At 31.3% G+C, this 22,829-nt stretch overlaps 2 protein-coding genes across 4 annotated transcripts in view; one reads left to right on the top strand and one right to left on the bottom strand.

Moving 5' to 3' along the window:
- Positions 1–1,345: 1,345 nt before the first annotated feature.
- On the bottom strand, positions 1,346–15,420 carry LOC106682221 (uncharacterized). 3 transcript variants are annotated; one of them, XR_001343388.3, is made up of 5 exons: positions 15,287–15,420; positions 13,117–13,276; positions 11,432–11,525; positions 8,070–8,278; positions 3,370–3,503 (listed from the first exon to the last, which is right to left on the bottom strand). XR_001343388.3 is itself a non-coding variant. In XM_014422956.2 (2 exons), exons 1-2 carry the CDS (start codon positions 7,467–7,469, stop codon positions 3,057–3,059), a joined length of 816 nt encoding a protein of 271 aa, XP_014278442.1. In that variant the 5' UTR covers positions 7,470–7,652; the 3' UTR covers positions 1,346–3,056. The 3 variants fall into 3 exon arrangements, 1 of the variants encoding a protein (XP_014278442.1); XR_001343387.3 differs by lacking the exon at positions 8,070–8,278 and having other exon boundaries at positions 3,367–3,503; XM_014422956.2 differs by lacking the exons at positions 8,070–8,278; positions 11,432–11,525; positions 13,117–13,276; positions 15,287–15,420 and adding an exon at positions 7,101–7,652 and having other exon boundaries at positions 1,346–3,503.
- Positions 15,421–18,644: 3,224 nt separating this feature from the next.
- The window catches only part of LOC106682234 (neprilysin-11), a 16,681-nt gene continuing 12,496 nt past the window's right edge, over positions 18,645–22,829 (top strand). The window contains exons 1-3 of the mRNA XM_014422980.2: positions 18,645–18,747; positions 20,627–20,757; positions 22,632–22,793. Of these exons, the coding sequence (XP_014278466.1) occupies positions 18,728–18,747; positions 20,627–20,757; positions 22,632–22,793 (313 nt within the window). The 5' untranslated portion in view covers positions 18,645–18,727. The remainder of the gene's footprint in view (positions 18,748–20,626; positions 20,758–22,631; positions 22,794–22,829) is intronic.

Raw genomic sequence — 22,829 nt, 5'->3', positions numbered from 1 at the left:
TAAATCTACTTTTAAAACACTGGTATCATACAATAAATTATTAATGCGTATTTGTAAAAATCCTTAATTTCTTAGATGCATGATCTATATGATTATATTGATAATTGATCTCCCAGATGACATTTGGTGTTAAACAAAATAAGGAATTACATAGGAAGGCAATCTCTAATAATAAGTAATTATTTGATCTGTATTTTAATTTATTTGTAAACTGTGTTGCATTTTTTATTTACTTATTTATTTTTTTGTTCTCTCAATTAATCTCTTACCCAAACTTTATAGTACAGTTCATAATAGAATAACTAGCAAATAAAAATGAATTTTATAAGTGTATCCCCCGAAGCAATGTAATAATTATGGTACATATTAATATTTATGAAATATATATATGTATATCTTTATGTAGATAGTATTTATAAAAAATAGTGTTTATGACAAAAGCAACTTATTCGTTCAACTTATAGAGTTGAAAAAGTAGTGAATAAAGCAGCATTATGAGAAATTAATCTGAGCTGCCAACCTGATTAATGAAAGTATATATAGTTAATTGGGAACATTTTCCAAAATTACATTGAAACACTAACTAAAAATGTCGAGGCTGCTCCAGGACCATGTATGTTTTGTTCGTGTTTGCCAAAGTAATTGAGTTTTATTTTAGATAAAAATAATGTAAATCAAAAGCTTTCTAGGCAAAACTGTTTTTCTTCTGTGAATAAACCTAAAATCTCTGAAAAGTAAATTAAAACTACTTCAAATCATGAACCACAATTATTCTTCTCAAGGATCACAGGGCTCATTGTAGGAGGGTCCTTAAGCAGTTGTATACTTGGCCTATTCGATAATCCAGCACTGATAAGAATACAGCCAGTTTACTTTATAAATTACAGGTCAAGTATTATTTGAATGCCAAGGAGAGGGAGGGAATGTTATGATTCATGATTTATGAATGCCACATTCATAAATCAAACACAATGAGAGTGACCTAAATCCAGACAGGTTTATTTAAATAAGGAGGCCATTGTAGCTGAGGTAGTTCAGGCCTAATACTTGAACCTCATGTCTGCAGCGGCACAGGTTAGATTCTGCCCTGGGCAGGTTGACTTTTATGTTATGGTGGTCCTGCGAAATGAAAACTTGACCCTTCCATTCTAGTTAGAAACAGGTTTAGTTACTTCTAAGATAACCCTTCTCCTTAATGACAGAAATGACCAGGTTGGGGTAAAAATAATAGGTATAATTAAACTAGATAATCAAATCTCAATATTTTTCGAAATACACTTATCGTGTTTGAGCTTGAAATTATTTAATTCATAAGAAACACTTAACTTCTTGTTGTTATAATAAAAAAAAACTTGAGAAAGTCCTAAAATAATCCTTAAATTGCCTGTAATACATGTGATAAAGTTGGAACAAAAAGGTATAGTATCAATGGTATAGGTACAGGGAATAAGAAATTCTACAATACCTGAATATTTAGCACAATATTCTTTATCTTTTTGTGATATTCACCTTATCTTTATCCAAACCAAATTCTAATTATCATGTAAGGTCTTCAGGAAAAAGGTAATTGAAATGGTTATAACAAAACCAGTCGAACATGTAACAGGTGATAATAGACTACAGGAAAAAAGAATGTCCCAAATAAAAATTGATGGAAGAAGGTCAAAAGGAAAGCCAAGACATACTTGGGATAGTGCAGTCAAGAAGGCATAGGAGAGAGGAATAGACTGGAATAGACACAGCCAGCTGGTACATGATCGAGCTTCCATTTATATGCAAGCTCCTCACACTGTTCTGCAATAGAGAAGACAGGATTAGGAAGAAGAAGAAGAAGATTTTTAGACTATTTCATTAAATTTCAATGAAATAAGGTGATATTTATATTTTATTCCATGTTGATCATTTTATCATTGAAAATAAGAGACTTTTGCACTGTACAGAAGGTTATTGGAACAAGGTGGAGGTACATTTTATTTGTTCTATAACCCCTAAAATAGGGTTTTGAGGGTTTCGGATATGTCTGAGATATTTGTATATATACATGGTTTTTTTCCCTACTTCCCTACTACATTTTAGCACCTCCAACAGCTTCTTTTGGAAAAAATTAGCTAAAATTTACTATGTTGAGTTGTACTCAAGGCAGAATAATACCATAAAAGCAAAGGTGAATTTCAGTCAGACTTTCTTTTGTACAATTGTTTTCACATTTTGTAAAAAGTTTTGCATGCCTCTAGAGCCTTTCCAAAGTGAGTTAGAGGGTTGAAAATTTGTATATGAATTGAGTTAAAGTTAGAAAAATGCCTCAACTTTTTTTCTCCAAGCCCACAAATGATTTTGCAGTTTTTGAGGGGTTACGCACCACTTAAGCCCCTTTAAATTGAGTTATAGAATTAAAAATTTCTATATGAATTGAGTTGGTGGTCTCAACTTACTTCACCCTTCCCACCACTTTCTTTTATTGTGGTGTTTAAACATTAATGAAACAATAAAAACACTATATAATTTTTCCAAACAAATATGAACAGGAAACATAATCTCGGTGATGAAGTTCTGCTGCTCACCTGTTCCTCTTAGTACATATGTACGAGGCTTTTATATATATTTTTTTTGTACCCCTAAATAAGGCTTACAAAGTGGGTTATAAAGTTAGCATACATTAAATGCCTCATCATGACAGTTTGTGTCACTTTGACCTCCTCTCTATCATGTTATTTATCTGTTAATTGATAAATTGAGGTAATAATCAACACAATTGTACAAATACCCAGCTAATAGCAGTACATAATTTGTGTATGGACTCATCAGTTGCTTATCAACAAAATACTATTTCCCATTCAGTGGGAGGGATAGCCCTAATACTGCCTTCTTTCCTTTTAGTTCCTAGTGAGTACATCAATCACGACAAAATTATTAAGCTCAGATACATTCATTCTCTGAATTTTTCCAAAAGGTCGTTATTTGACTCCCTCAGGTCCTGAATTATGAGATGATGATGCACAACCATTATGAAAATTCTACGATGAGGAAGAGAAATGAGTGAATGAAGATGGAGTTGTTCATGCACTTTGCTCTGGGGAAACTAAGGTTTTCAATCTTTCTTCAGAAACAATACATTGTATTCTTTCTTGGAGAACAATAAAACTTCTTGTTGGTAGTTTTCTGAGCTGAGATGCAATGTGCATTGCAAAATAGTAATATTCATCTTCAACAATATCACTTGACGGCATCACAACAATTTCATGAAGTTTGTTTACACATTGATTCAGGGTTTCCAAGGTATCTGGTTCTTTTTTAATTTTTTTCATTGGAGGTTGAGGAGAATTACTCATTTCTATAAGTGGCTCACATTTGATTTTTATCGAAGAACCTGACTCATTCATTTGATGGATATTTTCATAAGTTTCAGTAGGTGGATGAGGAATCTCATCAATATATTCAGAATTTTGTATATCATTATAGACACCTTCATCTTTAATTGCAGGTTTTGCCATCATTATATCATCCTGTGAACAAATAAGTACAGAAGTATAAAACCATCATAATACATATACTACATAGAGGCCAATGTACAATAAATATGTGACAAAGCAATGCTCTGACAATTAGTAATATCATGTTACTACAGCAATATTATAATTAGTAATAAGTTTAAGTAATATTTACTTATTGACAGCAAAGTTTAGAAACTAGATCGAACTTGTAATTGGAATAGTGTTGTTAATAGGAAGTGAACTGCCTTAAATCTCAAACCAAATTCTTATTTTTATTGATGATTTTCAAATTTATATTTTGTTATCTTATATTCTTATATTATTAGCTTATAAGACACCTAAAACAATGAATGTTAATTTGGAGGGTTCATATCTGGTTAAATATTGTATCCTTAATGCACAACTAATACCTCAAACATTAAACTTTTACTTAATAAAAAAGAAAATGGATTTCAGAGATTTTAATTTTATATTAAAATTAATTTTTACTTGCTGTCCAATTAAACTACTAATATTGGAAGTTTAATAGCTGACTGTTTTTGCATTGAAAATTCAGGTAGCAGTCAGAAAGGTATTAAAAAATAGCAAAAAATAAACCAATGTTTATAGAAACGAATGTTTGACCAACTTTGCAAGTTTTCATTATGGAAAAATAATCAAGATACAAAACATTGTAGGGAAGGGCTATAAGGTAACATAGAGGAAGTTATGTAAAAACATATAAAAATGAACAGAAATAATTAAAAGAATATACGATTAAATTTAATGGAATAAATTACTAATAAAAATGTACTACTGGAGTAATGTTTTACTGAGTTAGTAATTTATTAATTTTTTAAAATTATTCATTGGGAATGGAGAGACACAGGAAAGTGCTGTACATACTACTAACACCTGTTAGTTAGTATGTAAATTAAGGGCCCTAGTTTGAATGATAATTATTAATTTTGTCATTGTAGCCCTGAGTCAACCCTGCTGTCTCGGGTGCCCTTGATTGGGAAGATCTTGAGTATATCACCTCCTTGCACAACCTGTGCTGAAAAAACAGTACCTCCTTAAAAAGTGCTGAATCCCTGACCCTTTATTGATGACAGTGCTACCGTAGTGTCGGGAAAAAAATTCCAATCGGTGTAAGGTGTGATATAGTAAATGGGAGATGGACAGACTTTTATATCTGTTTCGATTTTTGGATGCTCCATAACTTGAAATATAAAAACTCTTTTGAGATGAAGTAAAATGTTTTTTTTCAGATTATAAAAGCTTATTATCCAAAATAATAAACCAAAAAATAGGTTAGTATTAGAACAGCCAAGCTAAAAAAAAAAGTCATAAGAAACTGAAATTGCATGTTTAAGGTGGATATATGTCAGGAATGCGACATTTTACATCTGATATCCCAACTCATCCTAACACAATCCTCACCACGTATGCAGATGACACATGTCTATTGTCACTGGATAATGACCCTTCCATTGTATCGCAAACCCTCCAATACTACATCATCACCCTTGAAGAATGGTGCCAAAACAGAAACATTAAAATAAATTCCAATAAATCTCACTAAATCACATTTACCCTTCATTGTAAGCCCATGATCTCCAGCCCCAGATTATCCTTTAATAATATCTCACTTATTCCTGTCTAACAGATCCATCACTTAGGACGACATCTAGATAAGTGTCTGACATGGAATCCTCATACAAGACTGAAAAGACAGGAAACTGCGCGTTGATTCCGACTATTACAGCATTTACTAGACAAACGGTCTAAATTCCAATCTATTACAAATGACTGATCTACATGACTATAATAAAGCCTATCTCGGCATAGGAAGTTAAGCTTTGGGGCTCCACTAAACCATCGAATTCCTCCCGTATCCAAACCTTACAGTTCAAAATCCTTAATGCTCCTTACTTCCTCAGAAATTGATCAATCAGGAGCTCAATGTTCCATAGAAGACAGAACCAGATACCAATCCTTCCATGATAAACTTCTCAACCACCCAACCCCACTTGTTTCTAACCTGTCTTCTTCATTACCTAATAATCCTCCAAGGTGTCTGAAAAGAAGATGGCTTCGAGATCTCCTCCTCTAGAAACTTTATTAAATCTATCAATAGGTACATTCCCCACATGTTTGTATCATGTCATTTTATCACTAACGGCAAAGTTACTTGTAGTATATATTTTTATACAGTTACAAATAACAATAAATAAATTATTTTAAAAACTTTTTATTTTAAACAGTCTTAATTTTTTTTCTCTGAATAAATTTATAAAATTATTATACAAAAAAAAAAAAAAGTACTTTCGTGTCAGCTTTTATCATGATAAATAAAACAACGCACAACCTTCCATTTCGTGGCAATTAACTCATTTAAGAGCAATTTAATTAATTAAGGTAGCTTCCTTATGAACAAAATTCAGTCAGCCTTTCAACTTGGCTCCGTTTTTCTATAACACGAAGAGCAAAGAAAAATAAAATACTTTTAATTTAACGACATTTTAGCCCGAGTTTTGATTGCTATAGTAATCTGTTATACCAGGATCTATATCTGTAATATAAATATAAATATATATGAAACCAGTATATATAAAAATCAACGATTCCTAAGATAAAGACAGGATTATTTCGAGAAAAAATGAATTAATTTTTGTATATATTCTATATATGGATTATATCGTGAGAGAAAGGATTACGATCGTGCGAAATATCGAATTCTAGTTTTCTAAGGAAATACACGTTTTAAGGTCCATTAAGTCCAAAATGGGTGTGTGTTTTCTTAAACAATCTAGTTCAAAAATGAAATAAACATAAATTATTCATTTAAGATGGTTCAATGCCAGAAATGTGATAAATGTTTCGATAAAATTGACCGTTGGAAGTACCACTTTATATAATCGATTGCTAACATTTTGTTTTATCAATGTACTAAAAAAGTCCTAAATATCGGTTAGATCTCATCCTCATTGAAAGTCAGACAGGGCTTAAATGACAAATATTTAAAAAATCTTCCAATAAAGTACCTTTAAGTTTGTTTATTTGAAATAACTAACCATTTCAAATTTTTAATATTAGAGAAAAACGGATAAACATAAGCTATGAAAATATTGGATAGCTAACTTAAGGAGGGATGAATATGCATTAGTAAAAGATTTGTTCTAATACAAGTATGACTGAGTGGGCTCATACCCCGCGTTCAATTTGGCAACAGTTGTCATGTCGACGTAGTTATTAATTTATTACTTTAATATTTCACTTAACCTATTTTAACTTTTGACAGGATGACTCACTCCATAAAATCATTCTTAGTATTTTCAATATTAATTTATTAACAATTTAGCATTGAATAAATGGCTTAGAGTACAATGTAAATTTTAGTTAATTGTTACATTATTATATTATACTTTTGCAAAAACAAAAATGGATTATAGGAGGATAGTCAATAATTCTTCAAACAATTCTTTTACATTTACCATATTTGTTACTACTTCTATTAAGTACTGTTTCACTATCCATTACTCTAGTACATTTGCGATTCTATGGCTCAATACTTTACTTGTTACTAATTAGTTCTCAATGATGATTTTATGATATTAAATAACTTACCATGATGTTGGATTGACGAATACTTGTGACACTATTTAAAAAAGAATCGGCTTCATTGTACCAAAGTAGTTTTGGTTTGTAAACAAATTCAGAACCACCCGTCATGGATTTCTTCACTTTGTTCAATTCATTCCTATATACATCCTTGATGTTCTTAATTTTTTTTCTCAGATGTATCTCAGATGGAATGTCAAATCCAAGCTCAGTCAGTTCTACAAGCAACTTTCTCAAACTAATTTGCCTCAAGCATTTCTTGTTGAAATTATCATTATTTATGTTCCATAGTTCTTCATATTTACGAAAAGTACTTAAAAATAGCATCAATTCATGTCCTGTCCATTTTAACAATCTCGCTTCGCTATTTGACATAACGAAAAAGAAAAAAAAAAAAAAAGCAATCCACAATTCGAAGAGAAAAACAACAATTGTCGCTCAGCTGACTGCGAGAGCGAGTAGCGACTGGAGATAACAAGCAAAGCGAAAGCAGCGCTGTGTTGCGGCGACTAGGTCACGTGACCAAACTAGCATTTACCGCGCTATCGAATCGATCCAATCGCCACAACTTAGAGTTGGACAAAAATTATGGTAACTAAAACTAGGGCCAATTTACTTACTTACTTAGGTTACCGTTGGTGCAATTAACAAAATGTATTCATGGCAACTTCAGTTATTAATTTTTACAAAATTAATAACATCACTCTGATTTCTGTTATTATTAACGAGCGTTGCTATTATACAGAGTGGTTTAGCATTAAGTGTCCTAACTTAAGTTTAAGCATCTTTAAACAAGAAAATAATTCCCAAACAGTATTTGAATTAACTATTTGCTTAGGATATATTCACGTCTACAGATTTTCATTGTTGTGAATTATTTTCGTTATTATAAATAAATTAGCATGTGTTTCAACAACTCGGTTAGCGACATGTTAACATTAACATTCATACTGAATGTTGTTCTAAAGTGGTTACTTTCAGCTTTAAGACAGGCTCATCATCTTTCTTCCGCAGCAACAGTGGCCAAACGGCGTCTCTTGAAGATCCTTCTCCTTAAAGATTTATGATGATTGGACTGGGCTTGCATGGACATTTTATTTATTATCACTCCGTAAAAAAATAAATAATTCAGAGACAATAATACATAACTGCTGCTGTGAAAGAAATGTGCCGCACCTGTCTTCCTAGTAATCAGTTTGAACAATATTTAATATAAATGTAATTGTTTACATTTCATTAATAAAGTAGTTATAACTCATATTTATTTATTGATTATTACCTAAATATAGACATGAATACTCTGTAAATTCCAGGTACCTATTCTGAGTCTTTTTCCTTGATTGCTTTTCCTTCTCTTCCTCCTCCTCTCCTTCCTCCCTGAAACCTCTTCAAGACTTGGTGCTGGTTGGGACCCCCCCGAATCCGAATGGGCCCCTCTGGGGAATACATTTGTATTTTTAACCTTCACCATTCTTTTCCAGCAGGTTCTGGACTATACCTTTTTTATAGAGGTGAGGTCGCCTATCCCCCACGCTCAACCTTCCTCCTTTATCCAGGCGTGGGACTGGTGTTTCTATGCCCTCCAAAAAGCTCTCCGATACAAAAGTCTTTCCAGGAAAGGCAAGCTTTTGTTGTACAAAACTATAATTAGACCAGTGGTAATGTACGGTTGTGAGGCGTGGACTCTAACCAAGGAAAATAGCAGAGCTCTACTGGTTTGGGAGAGAAGAGTCCTAAGAAAGATCTTTGGAGCCGTTAAAGAGGAGCGCAGGTGGAGAATCAGAAGCAATGACGAAATAAAGGAATTGTATGGAAAGCCTGATATCCTCTGTGCTATTAAGAAGAGCAGGCTAAAATGGTTGGGACATGTGGAAAGGATGGAGCTCTGCAGGCTACCTAAAAGGATGCTAAATGGTGCACCAGGAGGAAAAAGGAAAAGGGGCAGACCCAGGCGTCGGTGGCTGGATGATTTGGAGGACGATTTGAGAGGAATGGGAGTTGAAAATTTGAGGAGTCTCGCTGGAGACCGAGAGGCATGGGAAAGAGTGGTGGCAGAGGCCCAGGTCCTACAAGGACTGTAGCGCCCAACAATGAGTGAGTGAGTAGACATGAATGTCTCCTAAACAGAGCGGACATGCCTTCATAGGATATTTTTTTTCTTATTTTGAGATCATTAATTGATAGTTCAGTTAGGACACTGAACCCTGAAACACCCTGTAGAAACACTTGTATAATTTGCAAAACCTGGGACGATGAGGGGGAGAGTAGGGGTTTTCATACTTATCAATCAAGGAAATTTAAGAACTTACTTCAAACAACAAAATATGTGGTAAAACGTAATTTCAAAGAGGTTATTATACTTAAAATTGAATTTAAACGCTATATAGAAATGTTAGGGAAATGAGTTGATTCCAGACCACTTGAAAGTTTGGAAAATCCCGGAGAAATCGTTAGGCAATTTTAGATTTTACTCCTGTAAAATCTATTAAACTCCAATAAAAGTGTATTTTTCTTCATTATATCTAATGATATCTTATAACTTCGAATAAAGTAGGCTTCAAATTTATTTTTTAGGTAAATCAATTCAGATTCGTTTTTAGCGTCCCTTAAATACCTCAAATATAGATTTTTATTTAAATTAAATTAAATTAAATTAATCATAAATTTTTGGAGTGCATTTTTTTTTTTTTTTTTCATAAGTCCTTAAAATGTCATCCAAACCAACAAAAAATATTGGCAAGATGAATTTCTACCAATATCAAAATTTTTATCAAATTATATCAAGATTTTATGCCTTTATTAGGAAGAAAAACTCTTCATTTATTTTCATTTTAAATTTTTTATTTAGGATAAGTTTATGCCCTTTTGTGTAGTTTAAAGGGCTCTCAATTATTATGTAGATTCTTGTAGATTGATGGAGTCATATTAAATTTATTATTATATTATCTTGGAAGTATTGCGAAAATTTGAATTTTTTATCTTTTATTATTTGATTATTTTGTTTTTTAGTTGTAGATAACAAATGTAAACTTTATTCTCCTCTCCCCCTCCAAAAAAAATATTGATGTCACTTTGCAAGGTCAGTCATTCTAAATTATTTCAATATTGCAATCATATTACGTCACAGTATAGTTATTATTAACCAATCGATTTTTATTCTCGTATAGAATAAGAAAAAATATTGCAATGTAGAAAAATAATTATATTAAATGAGTTAAATGAGTTGAAAAGTTTAACGGTTTCGGGTGGGAAGCGATAACGGTTTCGGCGGCTGTAATGGTTACAGTCTAGACCTCCTGGGCCCTGTTTCATAATGAAAGCAAATAGTATTAGTTCAAAATACAAGTACAGAAATAACGTGGTAATAATACTAATACTTATTTTTTTTCATGATAGTGATGACTATTAGTGATATTACAGGAATTTAACAATACTAAAGTACAAATTACTATTGTAAAAGTCTGTGTAATCGAATTAAGATAAACCTACAAGACTAATAGTATTAGTTTGTATTTTATTATGAAACAGGGCCCAGGTAGCGTGTCGCTACAAATGGGTAGTTCTTGACTCATTCTATACAATTATTGATAGAAAAACTTTATTATTTAAAAAATTACTGTAAAAGATCCGCATACATTTTACATTACCCCAGGCAACAAATCTTTCTAGGAAACTTTTTTTTATACATGAAACAAAAATGTTCAAATTGACTGCGGTACTTACTAATTAAAAACAAAAATTATACGTATAAGTTTGAACGGTATTCACTATTTTTTTTTGTTTTACTAGTAAACCCATGAAATGATTGTTTACTTCTAAACTGATTCAATTTTCAAATGAAATATAACTCAAATCAATAAATATAATACATAAGTTGTCTATATGTGTGTTGAGCAGGCCTGACTGAGGAAAGTAAATATTCCACTGCAGATTTGTTGCCTTTCTGTCTCCTTGTTCGATATGTAGGTTGAAATAAAAGGTTAAAGGTAGAAATGAATCTAAATTAATGATTTTAGTTGTTATTTAAAAAGATAAGTAGAGCCAATATGCTCATCAGCCACAATTTAATAACCAAATAAGAATAATATTTTGAGGGACTGATAGCAGAGAGGATTTGGGCGTGGGTCCCAGAGCGTTTGGTTCAGAAGGTTGTAGGTTTGAATGCCACCTGGATAAGTCAGAATTTATTTCACAGAAGGGACGAGAAATTAATTCTGACATTTCCACTCTGGGGTTACATAGGTCCTCAGTGGAGGACTTGAACCATAAAAAAATTAATAAATAAAACCGAGATAATGATTAAGCGATTTTTATAAGAGTTTATTTTGAAAACTTACTTCTCATTCACATATCAATATTTGCTCAAAACTTCAGCTTTCTATAACGAATAGCTATTTGAGGATATTTGCACTTTTCGATACAGTCACAAACCTAAAATCAATTATTGAAGTTTTTAAACTAATGAAACATCAAAAATTAAATTAAGATTAAAATAAATTATATGAGATTAATAATTCACATATAATAAAACACAAAGTGTGTATTCATATAATATGCTCGTAGAACAGGCTTTTGATCGAGTCTGGCACCCGGGACTGCTTTACAAACTCCGTAGAATTTTACCTTCTACATACTTTCTCATCATTCGTTCCTTTCTCATCGATAGATTATCCCAAGTTAATACTATCCTCACCACGTATTCCGATGACACATGTGTGCTCACTATTAATAATAACTCTTTGATTGCATCCCAAACTCTCCAAGCCCATATTACAGCCCTTGAAGAATGGTGTCGTAATTGGAGAATTAAAATAAATCCAAACAAATCCCATCAAATCACCTTTACCCTTCGTCGTAAACCTACCGACTGCCCAACAGTCTCCTTTAATAATGTTGATCTTACCCCTGTCGAACAGATCCGCTACCTTGGACTACATCTGGACAAATGACTAACCTGGAATCCTCACACAAGACTGAAAAGACAGGAAACTGCACGTCGATTTCGAATTTTACAGCACTTACTGGACAAACGGTCTAAACTTCCAATTCATTTCAAAAGACTGATCCACATGACTGTTATAATATAATAATAATAAATATTATAATCTGGACATACGGAGTTTTGAGCACATATACATTTTTTTGTTGGTATTGATACAACATCGATGATAAATATAACATGATTATATCTTTATCAACATGTAATAGAAAAGAAAAAGATGACTAACATTACTATTGAATCGTATATTTTCGAAAAATAATAAGTATAAAATTACTTTGTAAAATACTTTTCCCCTATAAGTGACTCTCTGAAGCTAGAACAAATTTTTGATTGAAATTTTGTAATTTTGGGAATTTTAAAAGTAGTGAAATTGTAGTGTTTTTTTCCTGGATTACTAAAAATCTATTTTTGGCGCTTATCCCAGCGACATCTTTACAAAAAGGGCTCCGCGATTCATGGGCCCCCTAACTCCTATGATCGAAAGCGTTACTATTAGACCAAGCAATGACCAAATTACAGACAACGTCACAACCAATAAAAAGCCAGTCATATTTTTGCTTGGTCGTTCTTGTTGCTCTTTCAATGTTTAATTTTTATTTTTAATCTTTATTACTTTTTAAATATTAAATAAATTTAATAGCTAAATGATTATAACGAGCTTATTGTTTGTAATCCAAAGTTTTTCATAATTCAAGGTTCCCTTCTGTAATCTGTAAGGCACCCACATCTTACATTGCCAGGAACCTCAATTGGTTAAAGAAGCCTTGGCTTATTACCTTCCTAAAATAAACGATTCAATCGTTTTTTGTTTGGTTTACTAATTAAAATGTTATAATGTATGATACATCATCTTACATATTAAACTAAATATGGGAATGAGGTACGATGTTGAATTATTAAAAAAATAAACGTAAAAAAGCTTTTTTATCATATTGTTTCATGAATATTTTTTTTTAAGGGCACTGCGTTTTATCCAGAAATATTTGTCTGTTTTCTACTGATAGAAAAAATATCTCATACCTTTGCGATTTTATACCTTCCATGTTTTTCCATAAAATAATATACTTTAGAACTGCAACTACTCAAGGAAATGTTGTACAAATTATTGCAATAAATAGCAACAAATGATGTTAGCAGAATCAATAGCATTACGTACAAATGATTTTCCTGTTTGGTTGCACTGTAAAAAAAAAAATAAAGCATAATGATAAACTAAAAAGTATAATTTTTACAAATAATCTATTGAATATCATTACATTTCTAGCAATTAGGAAGATAATATAAAAACTTTACAAATTTTGAATCTCGATTTCCTTTCAGCCTACCTCTAAATAGTCGGAAAATCGTTTGATTTGCGAAAATTCATTCACCAGTTCACGAAACATGAGAGAAAAAGCGAATGTAGAAACGGAAAATGTTTTCACTCGTTTTCCTTTTAGTTTACCACTAAATAGGTGGTAGACTAAACAAAACAATTTTTGGAACCACAAAAATCCATTCATTCGTCCAAAAGATATAAGAAGAAAATCGGATACGGCTAAAGAAGATCTCTTAAGTAACAAAAAAATTCATAAATACAATGAATTCATTTCTCTATAGAAAAAAAGAAAATTAATATTTTGTGTTTTGTAAGCGTAATTTTTTTTATTGAATTGGAAGCTGTAATTAAAAAACTGTTTCAGTTAAGTAATTCTAAGTTACTGCATAGTAAACTAAATCATCTTTAAAAATAATATAATTTCTGTTTTTATATTACATTTGAAGGGTTTTTTCAAGCAACTAATAGGAAGAGATAATGCATTCCAACATGACAGGATATGTCATGCTGTCAGAATAAGGGCAACACGAAAGTAAGCAATGTGTTTTATACGAAATTAAGCTTTTTAAACAGATAAGATGATTTTCATATCATGAATATTCTCATTTTTGCTTTCATTTACCTATGTGTGGAATATATGGTGAGGGGGGAAGTATTGTGCAAAATTTCTAATTTATAGTTTTCGACGTAAATACGCGGATTAGGTCAAAATGAATAAACTTGGTCTGTATATATATGTGTGTGTTGCATATTTATAGGAGGCATTTGCTCAGGATGTTACGGTAGTTTTATCGTTAAAATTGACTAACCGGAAGTGCCACTTTAAATAATGGATGTTTAAATTGTTTTTTTCAAAAACGGCTACGTTTTTGAGTAAATTCTGTAGATCAATTTACAATTTAAAGGTATTTAATATCAGCTAGTTCTTATCCTTATTAAATTAGTTCGACAGGGTTTAAATGTCGAATTTTCAAAATGGCTTCCTCTTAAGTACCTTGTTTGAAATAATTAACCATATCTCATTTTTCCAAACACCATTTTTGTCATGAAAAATGGATAAATATAAACTATGAAAAATATAATAATAAACTTAAGGAGAAAAGAGGAAACATATTTTTTTCCAAATTGAAAACACATTTTTGGAAATAAGAGTAGAAATATAGACGTTTTATATTTAGATGGAAAGCCAAAGATTTTAAAAAAAATATATTATTTAACATAGAATGTTGAAGAAGGTGATGAGGATTGAGGAAAATTCCTAAATAAAATATCTGTTTGACTATACGGGCGCATGTGTATTGGGTCAGTTCGTTTCTCCAGTCTGATCACTTTTTCTTTACCATAGTTATTAAATTATGTGTATATATTTCACTTAACATATATTTGATACGTAAATATATACGAGCCTTTCAGTTGACGTGATATCTCCATAAAATCATGTATGGTATTTTTAGTATTAATTCCATAACAATGTTGCATGATAGAATATGACCATAATGGAAATTATAGATAGCTCTTATATCTTTATGTTTTAGGTCATAAAATTTTACAAAACAAATATGTTAAAATTTAATATCAAGAAATATTATTAAAAGTACTTTTCGGAGATCTGTTGAAAATTAAGTTAGTCATGAACTCTGACTCATTAGGAAAATTAGTTAGGAGAAGTACTGCCCCAGAGTATAATGTAAAGAAATCTGTTCTAAAATCAGCGTGGATTAATTTCTATTCAAAGTAGGGTGTTACATGAAAGTTTTGTTATTCGCGTACTGTACCACATTTTTAGGAATTTGTCAACAATTTTCAAACACTAAATTCAGTTTAAAAATTTAATTAATTAAAGGTTAGTAAATACGATCTTAATGACTGTACCGCAAAGCTCTGGCTTCATCATCCGACAGATTGAATTTGTCAATGTAGCATTCAATGTCATACCAATATTGACAAGTATTATACAATGTTGAATTTATACTCATTTTAAGAAATAAAATAAAACTATGTATACATCATATGATATGTTTTTAAATAATTGATCTAGAGAGGCGCCATGGCAACAAACAAGTTCAAACTTTAAAACATATGTATTCAATCAAAATATTATTTATTTTTATTTATTACTCCTCACCAACGTTGGGCATACATGGGTGATTATACCAGATAATAGTCTGCATTTCCTGGGACAACAAAATCCACAATTTTTCATGCGACTTTCTAGAATCTTAAAGAATAGAATGCAACACAAAATAGAGCCCATATCACTTTTTTGTGGCCAAGAGCCGAATTTGCTACAGTCATGAAAAAAGAGCTTAGCTACCAACAAAGAATAGCCAATATTTCCGACAACAATAAAATGTGACCGAACCACGGTGGCCAAACCAGTATGAATTCAAAGAGGCAGTCATAACTTTCATGATTGCCTGATTTAGAAAAACTATCGAACTACTAAGAAATATTAAAAGTTTTAAATAATATTGTAAAAACGAATCAATCTCTTATAAATTCATTGACTGTAATAATAAAAAGAACAAGTGATCAAAATATTATTAAAATCACCCAGTAATATTTTTTCTCTTACAAAATAAATTTAAAAAAGGTTATCACAATATCCAAATTATATATATATATTTCCTCAACGGTAGCTAACTTGATGCGTGGGGTATCCAAAATCTAATCAAAATTAAAAATTGCGTTACTCAAATTATGAGAATCATTTCTCTTACAGGAGGTGATCGTGGTATTGATATCTTTTTCTTTAATTCGTTGATCATTCTATAAAATACATTTATGTCTAATTTATAATAACTCCCAATTTTCTATTTCATTGGAGCCGTGAGTCAGCCCTGTGTGTTCGGGAGCCCTTCGGTGTCCACCCAGCCTCATAAAGTGGGTACCCTTAATTGTGTTAAAATCTGGCTGTCGAGCATGATTCTGACTAAATCACCTCCTTGCAAAACCGCTGGTCTAGAAACAGTACTTCCTTACAATGAATAGCACCCCTGATCCTTCACGGGTTGTAGCGTAATTGTTTTAAAAATTAACTCCCAATTAATATACATATATATTTTATAAACAGAGAAGAACATAATAATAACAAAATTTGTCTATAAGACACATCCCTTTGATAGGCTACTCCAATTTCACTATACTAGACTTTTTTTGTGTGTCCCACTGATCCGCCATTCATGAATACTACCAAATATATTCGCAAATATTGTATATAGTAAACAGCTACTACTTTATTTTGTAACACATAATTTAAATTCATTTTTCAAATTATTATTTTAACTATACAGGGTTTTTTATTTATCCCTCATTTTGTTCGTTTCAAGTTTTATATTGCATTTTTGTACTCTGGTGCATAAAGCAAAGATTTGTACAGATGACGTTTTCGTCTCCGATAGAAAACTCATATCGCTGCCGAGAATTATAGGATGCTAAACTAGGTCTTATAGAAAATCCAGGGAGGAGAAGATATTCAAGGGTAGAAGCAAAACAACCTATACATTGCAGCATGTGGCCAGGCTTTCGAAAATGTGCAGAATTTCTAATATCTAGGATCAGTTATTACATCCATAACAATATGAAAGATAAAATAAAAGCACGGTTTGCAGTTGGTAGTAGGTGCTTTTGTAAGTTAAGCTTACAATATACCGGTCAGTAATTAGGCCTACATTAACATATGGCGGTGAAACGTGGGTCGTGACCCAAGAATATTGAGGTATAGGAAAGGAAGAAATAAGAGAATCGAGACAATAGAGATCAAGGAAAAATCGGGAAATGATATAGTGACAGTGATATTTTTCAAGATGGCAGGAATCCGATGACATGGCTATATGGAAAGACTACCACACGATTATCTGTCAAGCAGGTTGCTGTAAGAATAACTGTAGGGGGAAAAACTCAAGGAAGACCACATCTGAGGTAGCTTGATGACGTAGACCTGCGCCGATTAGGAGTAAGAAGATGAAGGAGAAATGCCGCTGACTGAAATGAGTGGTCAAGGATAATTTCGGAAGCCATAGCCCCAAGAGAATAGCCGTTCTATAAATAAATAAAGTGAAAGTAAAATCTGACTATTGTAACAACTACTATGGAAAAACAATAATTAAGCAATTAAAGGAGACCAAATTCCTTCATATTTTATATTAATCCATTGTGCACTACTATTAATAATGAGAGATGTTCTTTTTTTCAACGGTACTGAAAAATTGTGATGGAATTTTTCTATTCTATATTCTTTCTATTTATATTCTATGACTATGAAAAATTTTATTTAACGATTTCTGGAAATTAAAAAATTATTATCAACTTTATTCCTTCCTAGATTTGCCTTGAATACAACAGTTCAACAAAAGATTAGATGCTCCAGTAAGTTTTACGGTTGCGTGAAAATCGTTTTCCCCTTTAGTTAAGAATCAAACTTTTTCATAGTTCATATTTATCCATTTATATTACTACTTATTATGAGAGACGGTTGATTATTTCATATAAACAAAATAAGAATGGCAATTAGAAGAATTTTTTATTAATTCGGCATTTAAGCCCAATCATAATACTTCAATGAGGATAACATATAGCTGCTACATCACTTGATTTCATATTTATATGCCGATTTTAATCAAAATCATTAGAGCCGTTTTTGAGATAATGAAAAAAATATTTAAAAAAAATTCAACATAGTGGTACTTGATTTCATTAAAAATGTTGATGTGACATACCAAGTATATATCCGCCTTAAATATGTAGTCTCAGTCTCGTATGATTTTACGTTTTTGAACTAGGCTACGCATAATTTTGCGATACTTGGTCATTTTGACTCAAGTGACTTCAAAACGTGTATTTTCGTCAAACAAAACTCGAAATTTTTCACGACCGCAATACTTTTCCTTACAACATATTCCATGTATAGATAAGTGAAAGTAAAAATGTAAACAACTTTATTGCATAGAGACATAATAATTACACGAAATAAATACTAATCGAGAATTTAAATACCTTTGAAATTTTTATTACATTTAAGTATAGTTAAAGACAAAAGTCAGTATTAGGTTCGACAGTTATCAGCATCGTCGAGTTTAACTTCGTGGGGGAATGCTATCTACAGAACGGTCTTCCATTATCTTCTGATTGTAATTTTTTTTGCACAATCACGTTGGCGTATAGGGAGACAATATCTCAATGTGTACCAAAGAGGATGTTCTAAATAAGAAACTAGGATGACAAGGAAGAGATACAAAACGGGGTTGAATGTCCTTTGTGTATCTGTGGGCCTCAGTTCTGCATCCTGCTCTCTGCTAGTCGACCTCTTCTGTCATGTTACTTCATCAACTCCTGTAAGTATCCTTAAAAAAATATTTTAAACTATCTAAACATATCATTATTCAAAATACCTAGTTTATGTTATTTTTTCGAATGGACAATTTTTATATAATTAATAATCAATAATGCGATAACAATAGATTAGTTTTATTTTTCTGTGTACACTACCGGTGCTCTTACAGGCGAACGCATATACTTTTAAACCCTTAAAAAAAAAAAAATATACATATATAAAAATATTTTAATTTCTTCTTCTTATAATTAGTTTTTCATTGCTTTAGTCAAACCCTCTCAGTCGCAGACCTTTAGGCTGTGAACAGAGAAGTAGAATAAGAAAGAAAACTCGTGCAGTGCGAGGTACGATAATTAAAATGATAATTCCCGTTTTCCCCGTTGACTTTGGCTCTGATCTCTAGTCTGTATGCCCTGATCAAACCCTGCAACGTGGGCTGAAACGTTGGCTCAATATAAATAGTTTGATCTCTATTTGAGTTTTTCTTTAACCGCATCCGGACCATCTTCTTTTTCTATTATTACATACCATCAACCATCGATCTTCCAGTAATTCCCGTTTAAGTGTTGAATTGATAAAACGTCGAGCAATGAAATCAACGATTTCGGCCACAATTACCCACATTTAAAAAAGTAGGGGTTCGTATTTCCACATGGCCCCAAGTACTTTAAGATATGGGTCCTTCAAATTACTTTCTGCATAACTTTAAGTTATGAACACTACACCAGTTAATATCATTAACTTACTAAATATTTGGAAAGTAATAAATATTAAAAACAAAAATTGAACATTCACAAAGGGTGAAAGTAATAACTTCCGTATTTTCTTTTTATGAAGTTAGATAAATTAATTTCTATGAATTATTTAGGTTAAAAAACTTTGAAAGATGAATATAAATTATGTGAAACAATTTTCAACCGCGATATATGGATCACATGATTTTGATAGTGAAATTGAAAGTATGAGGATTACGAAGGTGCAATAAAGAAAAATATGGAATAATTCATATTCATCTTTGGAGGTTTTTTTAACCTCAAAAATTTATAGAAATAAATTACTTCTTAAATATTTAAGTATATTCATTTTAGTACAACTGTGATAAACTACTTAATATTTTGTACTTCTCAGTTTTCGATTCTTTTTAATCTATGAAGAACGGGAATAAGGGGTAAATATGGCACTGGTCAGAGTAACTACTGAAGGGGGTATTGTTTTCTCACTTAAAACGTACCCCAACATCTAAAAGCAAACTCCGCTATTGTGAACACTAACAGTTAATCATACTTATAGCAGGGTGTTTCATTGGTTGAAAAAATACCCAAAATTTATTACGGCTTGGTCTCCTGTTAATGGTATTGATCACAGGAGTTATGGGCCCTGGATAAAGGCACAATCCAAGTTCCCCTTCGTAGTGATTGTCACTATTTACCTTTCACTTCATGTACGATTACTTATATACAACATAGTAATGTTTTAATAATAATAATTTATATATAATAATATTTAATAATAAGGCTCTCGTCTTATTTACAAAATGTAATTATCTTGCAATAAAGTTACCGAAGATAACAAGAAAAAAAAGGTCCTAGTGTGGAATCCCCTAAATAAATGGGGTAGACCGCTCCCTTTGCTACTCTCTCAGTAAGCGCGCAGAATACTTTCACCAAACTTTTAGATTAATTTTAATATTACCTGTAATCAATAATAGCATACAACTACGGGGATGAATCAAGGCTATTAAGGATCGGTAAAAATTTTGGGTCCCAAAAAAAAGGTTAAAAGAAAAGCCAAACAGCTAAAGAGTGTAAATTAGAGGCCATACGTTAAAAATTTTGTTTCAATTTTTATATATAATTATAAATTCAGTCGTCTATTTTCAGGTGCTGGTTGGTATCTGTCCCAACGTTGGCTTTCAGTCTGCACACCGGGTTTTGGGGTGTCATCGATTCGGAAGAGAACAGCTTCCCTCAAAAGAGGAAAATTTGCAACACAGATGAGTGCAGAGAAGCTGGTAAGTTCATTTTTACTAAATATAAATATCTATTTATAATATTTCTTTCTTTAGATGAAAACAATGTGCCTAAATTGGGCATAGCGAGTAAAGCTTTTACATAAAATTTATTGTAGTGCCAAGCGTTAGGTGTTTTGATTTCTATGGAAAAATCGATTTGTTCTATTTTATTATTTTTTAAAATCTAAACCATAATTTTCATATTGAAGAGTGAACGAGGAGGGCGCATATTGGAACTCTAATAAACCAACTGATTAATTTTCGATGCTGGAATTTAATAAAAAAATTAATCGATTCGAAAATAACGATGGGATACTTTATCGACACAATTTATTCCACTTATCAGGGAAGGCTACGTACGTGAGATCACAGATTTCAATGAAACTTTTTTTCAGTAATACTAAGTCGAAAAATATTAAAAAAATTGTCCGAGGTTTCTTAGCAGTGCGCCCTAGAATCTGAGAATAATTTATTTTATACAATTTGTTTACATTATCGAATTCCAACTTTGCTCTGTATGTATTCAATTGTTATTGTGTACCAATCGACTTGTATTTTCAAGAAGAATAATAAAAAAATATTTTTGATGGTATTAAATGAGTTTAATTAGATGGAGACTGTTAAGCTTTGGGTCCAGAATAAAGAAAAAATTGTAATCAATTATTTAATTATTATTATTTTTTATTGATTACTAATTATTATTACCATATACTGTATATATATATATATATATATATATATATATATTGTATTCTGTATACTGATGCTATGTAATTGACATACTGGGATGAATATAAATTTAGTTGAATTAAATGTATATCAGAAATAAAATAATTAAAAATTAGCAATTGCTAAGGTAGGAATTTCTCTTATTTCATAATCAATTAAGGAGCTCACTCTCATTAAGCATGGGAACACTCTGTTTATAAACATCAAGGCCGGCTTAGATCTCTCCCTATGTAGTCAATAAAGCAATTGGAAATAAACAGAGTACGAAAGAAATGGGAAAATTAAAGATTTAATGATCTTGGCTAGAAATTTCCCAGGGGATTAGTCCCCCTTCATAGGGGAAGACTTTCTTCGTAGAAGGGAAGAAGTAGAACTTTGCAGAAGCAAGATGATGAGGATTCATCAAGGTGAGAGAAGTCATAGGTGACATAGTTAACGGAGTTGCCAGGTCGAGGGTGAGATTCAGCAGAAGACATCCAATGCCGTGGAGCAGCTAAAACAGGGCCCTACTCTTCAGATAAGTCATAATACTGATATCCTGTAATTTTTTAATTTATATACCATTGGAATGGAATATACATATTCTGTAAGATATTTTCAAGTTCCTTTTAAACTAGAAGAAGTACTTTAATACAATAAAAAAATATATACATCATCTGTATCCTTCATTATTATCATATTGATAATTTCAAATTTTGTAAAAAAAAAAAAATTATTTATGAGAAGCATCTTTAAGATATTCAAGAAAATTATTCTTTTTAAATATTCAATTAAGTTTTTAGACTATCGAGTTTTTAAAAAAGAATGATTAGATAATTCAAACATTAATTATAGTCGTAAAAATAATTTCTTAAAAAATAAATAATCTTTTGAAAGTTTATCTTGATAATACCTCAGGGTTTGTAAAAAATATTTTTGCCTGGCAATGTGAAATATCCTGTCAAGTTTATTATCTTTTTATCTTTCTTGAAAACTCATCCCTTAGATGTTCAATGTAGTTCATATCTGAACTACATGATTTACACTCTTTATACTGATTTGAATCTTTTTTAAGATTCTCAACAAGCGTTGTAACTTTCACTATATTGTATATGTTATTATTTTTTATTACTTTTTTGTCCATTAAAATAAACAATCATTTGAAGCTGCATCGATTCTGGCCAACTTAAACACTTCGGCAGACCCATGTACTGATTTTTTCCAATTTGCTTGTGGAGGATGGATCCATAATCACCCTGTACCTGATACAGATTCTCATTGGAATCAGTTCAACCAAGTTGAAGAGAGGCTTACGTTACAAGTGAAAGGTAACCTCAATAAGTTCATTGGTTTTACTTATATAT

Source organism: Halyomorpha halys, unplaced genomic scaffold, assembly GCF_000696795.3.
Source record: "Halyomorpha halys isolate HHAL.00 unplaced genomic scaffold, Hhal_1.1 Scaffold397.1, whole genome shotgun sequence".
Lineage (NCBI taxonomy): Eukaryota > Metazoa > Arthropoda > Insecta > Hemiptera > Pentatomidae > Halyomorpha > Halyomorpha halys.
This window is presented reverse-complemented; position numbering and strand designations above follow the sequence as displayed.

Coding starts and splice junctions, on each gene's coding strand:
- LOC106682221 (XM_014422956.2), bottom strand. CDS start 7,469: ATGTCAAATAGCGAAGCGAGATTGTTAAAATGGACAGGACATGAATTG. Junction 3,504..7,100: donor TTCGTCAATCCAACATCATG/GTAAGTTATTTA, acceptor ATTTGTTCACAG/GATGATATAATGATGGCAAA.